We start from the raw sequence: 11,372 nt of genomic DNA on the forward strand, positions 1-11,372 counted from the left end.
CCGCTTGCGGCGGACCCGCCATCTTGTTACCGCCCTAGGAGGCCTCACGCAGCCGAGGCCCAACCCCCGAAGGTCTACGCAGCCTGCGCTGCCATCTTGGTCTCACCACGAAGGTCTTCCGGGTGTTTGGCCTCGCCCCGCTTCCGGGAGTCTTCCGCCAACCTGTCCCCGCCCCCGAAGAACTAGAACTACCGCGTCCCCTTCCCTGCCCCGCACTGGGACTTCGGGGTCCTCTATCCTGCGCCCGAAGGCCTTACACATCCTCCGATAGGGTTCCGGCACCTGGCCCCCGCCCCTGGAGGGCTTAGAAGCCGCTTCCCGGAAGTCTGACCTTCCGCCGCACTTCAGAGACACTTCCGCCCTCCCGGTCTGACCCCAAAGGACTTCCGGGCGACTTCCGCTTGTGGCGGACCCGCCATCTTGTTCCCGCCCTAGAAGGTCTCACGCAGCCGAGGCCCAACCCCCGAAGGTCTACGTAGCCTGCCCCGCCATCTTGGTCCCACCCCGAAGGTCTTCCGGGTGTTCGGCCTCGCCCCGCTTCCGGTAGTCTTCCGCCACCCTGTCCCCGCCTCTGGAGAACTGCCGCGTCCCCTTCCCTGCCCCACCCCCGCCCAGGGACTTCGGGGTCCTCTATCCTGCTCCCGAAGGTCTTACACATCCTCCGATAGCGTTCCGGCACCTCGCCCCCGCCCCTGGAGGACTCAGGAGCCGCTTCCGAGAACTCTGACCTTCCGCCGCACTTCCGGGACACTTCCGCCCTCCCGGTGCCACCCCAGAGGACTTCCGGGCGACTTCCGCTTGCGGCGGACCCGCCATCTTGTTCCCGCCCTAGAAGGTCTGACGCAGCCGAGGCCCAACCCCCGAAGGTCCACGTAGCCTGCTCCGCCATCTTGGTCCCACCCCGAAGGTCTTCCGGGTGTTCGGCCTCGCCTCGCTTCCGGGAGTCTTCCGCCACCCTGTCCCCGACCCCTAAGAACCGCCGTGTCCCCTTCCCGGCCCCCGCCCCCGAGACTTCGGAGTCCTCTGTCCTGCTCCCGAAGGTCTTACACGTCCTCCGCAATTCTATGGAGAGGTTTACGGTATCAAATTACAATAGTAAACTCAACATTTACTTAATCTGATGGTGCTCAGACTTTTTTAGAAAGTGCAAATCATCACCTCTCGATTCGGACGCCAGGCTCTGGGATTGCCAAGAAGCCACTTAAGTCCACTGAACTCAACGCGCTTCACCTGCTCCTGTGCGCTCCAGAGGAACTCTTCCATCAACCTGTCAGTGTGCTTGCCGGCTGTGGCTCCCCGTCTGTCTCAGTGCTGCCCTCCTGTGGGGAGCTCTGGGAATTACAGCTAAGGGAAGCTCACCGAGTCCACTGTACGGATAGGGCTAGATGGCTAGGCTCAGGGTTGATAGGTTTAGCGTTAATGAGCCTAGGGTTAACAGGCTTCTATCTTTAATAGACTCAGCCTTCCTGGATGGAGCTTCAGAAGAGCTAACAGATTTCCAGAAACGCTTCGTATGTACCCCATCATCAGGCCCAGTGCTCTTTCGGGGTGGCTGTAGGAACCCCGAAAGCGAGGAGTAAGGCCAGCGGGAGACTGTGCAGAGCGCACGTCTGCCCCAGCACACTAAGTGTGAGTAGTCGTAGCGGGGGTAAAAAAAAAAAAGAGTGGCAAACTACCTAGATACTACCTGACTTAGTAAGATAATATAGCTTATTTAATTTTTTCTGCACAACAGTGAGGCAGCAAAGCAGAAGTTATCCTTTCTTATTAATTTTCTAGAATTAAAAAATTCAAACATACATAAAATATTCAAATATAATGACTTGAAGAGTTCTTGCCATACACTTTTAACAATTATTGACATTGTGCCAATAGATATCCATATTGATGTAGGTTAGGATATTGTGGCATGTGCAGGTTCACAGCTAAACGAGTGGTGGTGCCAAGTATTCAAAATAAGGTTTTCAGCTTTGCAGTCTTTCGTTCTTCCTTAATCACCAAATTTTTTAGGTAAATCATTCTTCTAACTCCCCAAATTTGAGACAGTACTAGAGAAATGATATTCAAAGTTAAAATTGAATTTGTACAGCCAAAACTTAAGTCTCTCAGAGTGTTAATGTCATGTTTCTTATTTATACCTTTTATGTATCCAGTTTACTTTGTCTCCTGTTATTGGCAATTTTTTGGTCTTGTTTTAAATTGTTGTTCTTTTACGGTTGTCCCAGTTTTTCTCCCGTGTTGTTTGTATTTTTAACTATCGGCCCAATACCTTCTTATTTTTGTTCTTATACTGTTTTTAGTGTGCGTCACTGCTTGAACCCCTTCACTATTTTTTTTTTGAAATATGTCATCTGTGTGCTATTAGTAGGTTGCTCTTCTAATTATCATTATTAGCTTTAAAGGGTGTAGACTCTGGGAAAGCTTCTTATTGAACTGTCATTGTACTGTGCAGACAGTGCCCAGTTCCACAGACAAGCTCTTCCCTCGTATTTTGCAAGGTTCCGTTCCTCGGATGATCTGTAGGGAAATGACCTTTAGTGGCCCTCCGGGAGGTTTCAGGCAGAATCAGTAGCTCTGCAGGCAGTGACTGCTTTTGTTGCAATATTTCTGTGTATTTTTGTCTTTGGAGGTCTATCGGTTACCATTACTCTAGTAGTCATTTGTGGAATAATCAGAATGACCCCGTGCTGGCACTTCCATGCACAGTTTTATTTCATCCTCACCGTGGTCAGTTTTACAGAAGGCAAAACTGATATGCAGAGAAGGAGGTAACTTGCTTTCAGGTCAGACAGCAGGTGTTAGAGGCTGGAAGGAACCCAAGCCGTCCACCTGAAAATCCTGTGTTCTTAACCAGCGTGCTGTTATCCCCTCTCTTCATACTCAAATCTGAGTAAGACTAGGTCTCCAATTTTAAGAAGCGCAGGCTAATGCCTCATCATCCTTAATAGCAAATTTCTGCAACTAGGTGAAAGTTGTTTCGCGACCGGCGATGAAACTCCGAATATTGGAAAGAAAAGGGAATTGTCAGATGGTATGGACTCGTGTATTCATTCGTGTATGCATTCAACAAAGTGAGCACCTACTATGTACCTCATATATCTTTGTATATTAAAATCATGTATGTCTGGCTGGTGTGGCTCCGTGGATTGAGTGAACTAAAGGGTTGCTGGTTCGATTCCCAGTCAGGGCACAGACCTGGGTTGCAGGCCAGGTCCCCAGTCAGTGTGGGTGCATGAGAAGTGACCACACACTGATGTTTCTCCCCCTCTATTTCTCCCCACTTCCCGTCTAAAAATACATCAATAAAATCTTTTCTAAAAACATGTAAATTAAAGCACGTTTATTTTACATCTACCGTTGATACGTTTATTTTACTCCCATACATGTTTTCTAGGTTTGAAATTTTGTGTCAAGCAACCCCCTAACTGGTCATTTAAAGGCTTCTGTTACTCGGAAGTTAAATAAGTCTGTACTAAGTACCGAGTGCTTCTTAGGGAACTCTGCCTATTTCCATGAGAGTCCTCTGATTTAACTTAAAAACATATCTGAACCGGAGTGTTCCTTATTGATCACAAAGAATTGTATTAATATTTCACCTTAAAAGTACTATTAATAATAGCCTAACTAATAGTTTGGTTCACTAATGATGACGAACTTTTAAAAGTTATTTGTAGGAGAGAAGCCAGTACGCTAACTTTTAAAAATTTGTTAGACAGGATTAGCCGAACCGTTCTTTATTGCAAAACATGAAGATAGCTTGTTTAAGGATTTATTTCGAGGCGACGAAAGATGGGTTCGTCCTGTGCAACACCCACGAATGACAAGATAAAAATCCAGTTTGGCCTCGCCATATCTCAGTTAGTGGGTGTGGTAGGTGTGCATGTCATTCTGTATTCAATGCCATCCTCCTCTGTAGGTCAAATCGCTCGGGGGGCCGTCCGCTAAGCTATTTATTCTTCTGTCCTCTCCGCGACTCTAGGGACGCCCGGCGGCTGCGGCACTCTAGGGACGCAGAGTGTACGTACAAGCTTTACGAAGCTGCCGTTCTAGCTGTGGCCTCGGTATTTTTTTCTACGTAGCAGCTTCACAGAGATTCAAGCCTGTGCCTCGGCTCCTTGGGTGTTGGTAAGCTTGGAGAAGAATACACTGGGAAGGAGGACAGGGCGTGTCGGGGTCTGAATAGGATGGTCTGGAAAGGTGTCCCTGAGAAGCAGCCGGGCGTGGGACTACCCCGGGGAGGGTGTGTCAGGCCGGGGGAACTTTCGCGAGTGCAAAGGCCCCGAGGCTGGCGTGTGCCGGTGTGTTTGCGGAGCAGCGAGGAGGCCCGTGTGGCTAGAGGCGAGGGACCCCTGGGGAGGAGTGCAGGAGATGAGGTCAGAGAGGCAGTGGCAGGCTGGCCACTCGGAGATTTTGGCTTTGACAAAGATTTTGGCATCAGAACCTGGCGGCGGCTGGAACGCCCACCCGGACTTTTGACGTACGCAAAGGAACTGCATGCAAATGAACCTAGTCCCAGCATCTCCCAGAGGAAATAAAAATGGACTTGGCTCCTTCTCAGAAGAAATGTTGATGGACTTAGCATGATATATGACCGGCCTGGCGGGGAGAAAAGCAGGGCGATATAAATAGCCTGCTGAATGTGTCGCCGCGTAAACTCGCTGTAAGTGAAATGTACTGTTTGGAAAGATGTGGAGGGAGGTCTTGCACCGCCTCCGCCCCGCTTCCGATAGGCTGCCGGCACCTGGTCCCCGCCCCTGGAGGGCTTAGAAGCCGCCTCCGGGGAGGTCTGACCTTCCGCCGCACTTCCGCCACGCTTCCGCCACCTTGGTCCCACCCCAAAGGGCTTCCCGGTGTTCAGCCTCGCCCCGCTTCCGGGAGTCTTCCGCCACCTTGTCTCCGCCCCCGAAGGGCTTCCTTGTCCTCGGCCCCGTCCCCGGAGGACTTCCGTATCTTCGGCCCGTTCTCCCCGCCCCCCCCACCCCGCGAGATCGTTCTGCACTCGCGCGTGGGCCACATGGGCAGCGGACACTCGGCGGGGCGACAGTGGGTTCTTCCTGTGGCGTGAGGCCCTTCGTGTAGCCCTCGATTCCAGTTTTTCTTCTCCGGTTAGTACCTGCCTTCGGGCGCCGCGGGGGTACCGGCTGCGCCGGCCGGCGTGGAGCATGGGGATGAGGACTCTCCGGCAGCCTGGTCGCAGGTCACTGCCTCCCAAAGTGCCAGGCAGGCCCCGAGGCCCCGGCCCACCTTTAAGAAATCTCGTCTGGGCGCGCCGGTCCTGCGGCCTTAGTCTGGTGTTCCGCTATTTGGGAAATGTGCTCTGGGGGCCGAGGTCGCCCCACGCCCCCACCCCCAACCCCCCGCCTCCTTCCGCATGCAGGACCCCGGCCCTCCCGGGAGAAGCCTCTGCCCCTCTTCACGTGTCCGTCCTCCTGGACTCCGTGGTCAGGATACTGCCTTAGCTTTCGAGCGGCTGCGATTCTTTTTTTTTGAGCTTCGGCCGTTTGTCTCTTGCCCGTGAGGCGTCTGACTCAGTGTTTTCTGCTGAAGCTTCCTGCTCCGCCTGGACGCCCCGTTCTTTCTCCTTCCCCAGTTCTTCCTCTTGGACCTGCAGGGTCTCATCCCTCTTTCTGCCTCTACCGTGTCTCATTTGGGCTCCTTTTCTGCGTTGGTTTTTTTCCAAAAAAGGGCTTTTTCGATTTTCCCGTCCAGCCCCGGTGCCTCGGTCTCCACCTGTGTCAAATCGTGTTTGCGTCCCTCACCTCGGCCAAAGAAGGGGGTGGACGGAACGGTTTTAAGCCGTGGAAATGCTTTTTCAGTTGTAACTTTCGTTTTAGTAAGGATCTTACTTTCTTTTGACAGGAGCCGTAAAGTTCAGAACACACGGTAAGTTCCGCACACGTCCGTAAGCTATCGCCTGACAAAGGGTCTGGTACTCAGCTTACAGACCTGCGTGAGAAAATGGGGGTGGGAAGAAATGATCGGTTCCCTGCTACACACTGGACTCTGGGTGCCAGGATGTGTTTTATGCAGGAGTTACTTTCAGTGGACGGGAGTCATGGGTATATATTTTCCTTTGCGGTCTCGAAGCTATGACTCCAGGACCACTATATTTTCTCCAGGAGGCAAAGTAGGAATTGTAGAATCTGTCTCAAAAGTATTTTTAAGTGCTTGACTTTTGGGGGGGTGGGGGTGGGGGGGCGGAAGTCAAGACACTTTTTGAATAGTTCATGCTCTCTTGTGTTTTGATGTCATTATGGTCACCAGGTCGATCGCGCGCAGCACGAGAGAACGAGAGAGGGACTCGAGGGTAGAGCCTGTCAGGGTTCCCGCTGACTCTCTTGGCCCAGTGGTGCAAGCACCCAGAAGGGAGTCTCGGTTTCTCACCGCTTGTGTTTTGCAGGTCGCTTGTACCAGGTTGAATACGCCATGGAGGCCATCGGACGTGCGGGCACCTGTCCGGGAACTTTAGCGAACGACGGTGTTTGGCTTGCAGCAGAGCGACGCAACATCCACAAGCTGCTTGATGAAGTTGTTGTCCCTGAAAAAATTTATAAGCTCGATGATGAGTAAGTGAGCTCACAGGGGGGAGAGGGTTTCGATACCTCACGTGCTCACATACGTAGGACCTCACGTATTTCGGGAGGCCTGGCCCGTGTGCCGCAGTAAACTTGAAGCGAACGCTTGTTATTGTGCCTTTACTGGTGGACATTTTTGATTCTTGTTTGAAACTTCCTTGAGGCTTCGGACGATACGTTATCCTTTTGACGTGCAGGGCCAAGCCCTAGGTGGAGAAACTATTCTATACTGTTCGGAGTACAGGCGTGGTAGGTGTGCAGATCTGGGTTAAGTCTGTGTGACCTCGCACCCGTTGCTTTCCTTCTCTGGGCTTCGGTGCCGCCTCGAGTGGTGGTGGCCGTTTAATGAACTAGAGTAAAACGAGTGAAATACACTAGCGCAGGGTCTGACACGTAGCAGGCTCCCCGAGTGTTCAGAACGGCTACTCGGGAATTGTGTGGAAGTGTCCTGAATCTTACCCCTGGAGGTCTGGGAACAGTTTAGATGAGCCCCGTCAGTTTTGCGTCATTGGGCGTGCGGGACTCCTAGCTGGCGGGGCACTGGGTTTGCCTGTCAGAGACTTCCCCCCTGAGTGGGGGACGAGGCGGGTGCCGGTTCTAGGGCCTTTGGATGCGTGTCCAAGGAAGCGTCATCCCTCCAGAGTCACCGCCGGGCCACGGGCCGCTCGGCAGCCGGCAGGCTTGCGGAGGTGTAGTGACAGCAGGTGACAGAGGGTGCCAGCTCTAGGGGAGCCAGCGCAGCCCTCGGGGAGCGGCAGCAAAGAAAGGAAAGGCGCCTTTCCTGGGAGCCTAGCCCCTGAGCCCCCTCCCTCCGCCCCGGCCAGCCAGGCCTTTGGAGGTGAGAATACCGATGACCCAGGAGTGGGGGTAGTTTTTCTTCCCCTCTGGCAAAACCTCTGTCTTGCTTCTGGACCCTCTCGGGACTTGCTTTAGCTTCCTAGTGCTCCTTCTCTCGCCCTGTTCGGCGTCGTGGCGCTGAATACGCCTATCGAAGAACTGGAGGGGGCGCTGTGTATCTTTCATGTTATAAACGACGTCAGGTTTGTCCTGCAAAGATAAACCTTCTGTAGTTTCTGTCTGTTCAGAAGAAAACCAGAGCATTGACGCGAGCATGGTAAACTTATCATGGAACTTGGGGCTTTGCAAATACTTCTTAAAGGCCCTCTCAGACACCTGCTCTGCTTACAGACACATGAGTACATTTTTTTTTTTCTTCCTCCAGGGGCATGGCTTGCACCGTGGCCGGCGTAACTTCTGACGCTAACGTTCTGACCAACGAACTGAGGCTCATTGCCCAAAGGTATGGTCAGAGAGAGTGTGACTGACGATCTATAAGTCAGTTTGCTTGATATCTCTAAGGAGAACTCGTTTTTGCCAAGATGAGAGTCATCGCAGATTTATTAATTGAAAATTGCTTCTTTTTTCTAACCCGAACTTATAAAATGCTATGGTCATAAGATTGTTAGGATGTTGACATTCCCCTGCTCCCCTTTCAAATGACAGGTGACTGTCAATGTCCCCCCATGGCGCAGGTTTATGTCCAGAATATGTTTTGCTTAGATTTTTGTGTCTTAGGAAAAAATGATGACTATGCCAGTGTTTTCATCCTAGGTATTTATTTATTACAGTATCGGGAGCCAATTCCTCGTGAGCAGTTGGTGACAGCGCTCTGTGATATCAAACAAGCATACGCGCAGTTTGGAGGTAGGAAATCTGGGGCATATTTATTCCAGAAAGGGGAAACATTTTCTAGGTAATAATTTTTTTATGAGATGGTAAAAAGAAATTGAAAAGTAAGTGAAAAACTTTTTGTACATTTGCGCTTCGTGGTTTCCGCGATATGTATTATCATATGTTTTATTAATAGACCATCGAGAGGCAGAAATAGCCTTTTTAAATCTGGAAACCGATTGCTTTTCTTACCTAATAATTAAACTCAGCACGGAGTAGCGGTCCTCCGGGTCTTAACTCCGTCTCCTGGCTGTGCCCATCTCCCGGAAGCAAGTGGACGTTTTGGTGGGCCTTAGTCTGTGGTGGCCAGAACAGAGCCACTTACGAATGCTCAGCTTCACAAGAAAGGTGCTTCAGCTACGTTCGGGGAGCTCGAGTGACTGTAGCGATACTGCCTTTGGGCGGCTGATGTGCTTGACGGTCCTCTTTTCTTGGTTAAAGGGAAAAACGTGCCTTTGGCGTCTCGCTGCTGTCCATTGGCTGGGATAAGCGTTACGGCTTTCAGCTCTATCGGAGCGACCCAAGCGGAAATTACGGGGGATGGAAGGCCGCACGCATTGGCAATAACGGCGCCGTGAGTATTTCTGTGTTGCTGTAAAACCTAGCGATAGGTACCTAACGTGATTTTGCAACGGCGATGAATGTAAACGGTATTTTAAGGTAGCTGCAACAACTTTAGCACCTGTGATTGCTATAACGCAGCCGTGCGTGTGTGTGTTTGCCCCCAGTGGAAATTGCCACGCCGACCAGAGAGAATGGAAAGACGGTCATCGGAGTCCTCGGACAGAAGGAAGTGGAACAGCTGATCAGAAGACACGAGGAAGAAGAAGCTAAGGCTGAGCGTGAGAAGAAAGAAAAAGAACAAAAAGAAAAGGATACGTGGAAGACAGAATTGGGGGTCTTATAAATCTTTTGAGCCCCATTTCAGCCGCCCTCTTCCACAGTGAGCACGTGTTGGCTTTTGAACCCGGACGGTGGGAAAGAGGGATGGTAGCCTCTGATCGGGGCCTCGCCTTTCTGTAAGTTGAGCGGTGACTGCTCTTCATGGGCCTTTCTACCCCCCTCCCCCCTTTTCTGGGAATAAAACTCGGTAAGAATGGAAACGGTGAAGGAGAATTGTCTGTAGCAGTCACTGTTGTTCACCGGGGTTAGTGGGTCTGTGATCCTTCATGCTTCAGTGTCCTGGGGCAGCCCTGGAGGTGCCGGGACACAAGAGGCTAAAGTTGGTGGGTGCGAGTGTCATAAGCAGGGAAAGATGGGACTTGTGCCCTGGAGGCCTCCCTTGCTGTGTCCATACCGTCTTGGAGAACCCGTGGCCCTCGGCCTCTGTGGGAATCACATTCTTGTACCTGTTGCCAGTCATCGACATCGATGGCTCTTCCTAGGACCGGAAGTGTGTGCGTGCACATGTATACACACACGCGTTCACGCAAACCGCTCCGAAAACACGTGAAAGGCCCGTTTACAGTGCAAGCCCTGCACCCGCTACAGTAATCGGTCATCAGTGCTTCTGAGCACCTCTGGATCCCTCAGACCCCATTTCCCTCTCCCCTTCTACTCCAGAGAGAGAACTCGAGTTTACCTTTCCCCTTACCTATGGTTCTTACAATGCGTTTGTCTGTTCCTCTGACCCAGGTGGCACATCCCTCGGGGTAGCCGGGTGTGCCCTCTCTCCGTCTCCAGCGCTTGGTTTAAGAACGACCGTGGGCTGAGCCGACCCAGACCAGACGGGCGGGGGGATGACAGCTGCGGACGCCGCGGCAGGCCCACGGCGGGCACGTGGCAGGTCCTGTGCAGGAGAGATTATGGCCACAGAGGAAAAGGGGCCGCAGACGAGAGCAGTCGGTCTTGGCTGAGGCGGGGCGGTGGGTGGGGGGGTGGGGGGCCCTGGTCTCAGCCCAGGAAGGCTCCAGGGCCACCGCCGCAGTGCCGGCCTCCCACACTTGTCCCCTCCAGCTCTCCTCAGAGCACATTGAACCCTTCCGTCGGTTCCCCATGCGAGACTTTCAAAGATCTGCTGCGAAGTGAGCGAAGCTTAAGCTTCAGGACCCCTCGCTTCCGAGGCCTGGGAAGGGACCCTCACAATGTGTTCCGTGCTCATGCTTTTTGTAAAGTCTGCAAAAGTAAGGTCTTCTACCTGCGGTTAATAAGCGCTACCGTCTGTTTCTGCAGCGGAACATACTTGTCCGCAGATACTTCCATGCGTAGTGAGGTTATTGTTACTCACCTCAGGGTCGAAATGGCTCTCGGGACGTGTTCCTCACCCACCCGATGAGCCTGCATACCCAGTATAGTGACAGGAAGGCACAGGAACAGAAGTTGTCACCATCGTTGGAAGTTCCTGGACAGTGGGAGAGGAACAGGGCTTGACATGGGCCAAGTCAGAAGCAAACTTCATCCTTAAGGTGTGTGCAGTTACCATCTGGGGATTCAGGTCCCGTGATGCCGGAAACGCCGGGGGGGGGTGGGGTGGGGGGGGTGCCTTACGGGTATGTCGGCTCATCGAACCACTGCGGTAATTTGGTGAAGTTTCTCATTCTGATTTTCAGTTTGATACCCAATTTTGTATTTGTACTGCCGTATTCTTTTGCTTTAAGAGGACACCCTCCCACTCCGCTACACACACACACACACACACACACACACACACACACACACACACACAGATAGTATCTTATATATAAACCCGAATCAGCCCCTGCTTTCCCTCGTCCTGAGAATAAAGTCCACTTTCTTCATTCTGACCTGCAACTCGCCACTGCCTTGTTGCTGATGCTCTGTCCTGGACCCCCGCCCCCCCTCTGGACCGCCCTCTGTCTGTCCCTCACCCTCTCTGGAACGCTCTTCTCTCTGCACTCTGTGTCTCCCGCCCCCGAAGAACTACCCCGTCCTCTTCCCTGTCCCCGTGGGACTTCGGGACCCTCTATCCTGCTCCCGAAGGTCTTACATACCCTGCGCCCCGCTTCCGACATGCTGCCGGCACCTCGGCCCCGCCCCTGGAGGACTTAGGAGCCGCCTCCGGGAAGTCTGACCTTCCGCCGCACTTCCGGGACACTTCCGCCCTCC

At 52.5% G+C, this 11,372-nt stretch overlaps 1 protein-coding gene across 1 annotated transcript; it reads left to right on the forward strand.

Moving 5' to 3' along the window:
• The first annotated feature begins 505 nt into the window (after nt 1-505).
• On the forward strand, nt 506-9,409 carry LOC150002411 (proteasome subunit alpha type-4-like). The gene is made up of 5 exons (XM_090287749.1): nt 506-543; nt 5,860-5,883; nt 6,401-6,566; nt 7,798-7,875; nt 8,204-9,409. The coding sequence occupies exons 3-5, from the start codon at nt 6,427-6,429 to the stop codon at nt 8,235-8,237; spliced, it is 252 nt and encodes an 83-aa protein (XP_090143875.1). The 5' UTR covers nt 506-543; nt 5,860-5,883; nt 6,401-6,426; the 3' UTR covers nt 8,238-9,409.
• The last annotated feature ends 1,963 nt before the right edge of the window (nt 9,410-11,372 follow it).

This window comes from Furipterus horrens, unplaced genomic scaffold, assembly GCF_987537825.1.
Source record: "Furipterus horrens unplaced genomic scaffold, mFurHor1.1.pri manual_scaffold_9, whole genome shotgun sequence".
In the NCBI taxonomy this organism is placed as follows: domain Eukaryota; kingdom Metazoa; phylum Chordata; class Mammalia; order Chiroptera; family Furipteridae; genus Furipterus; species Furipterus horrens.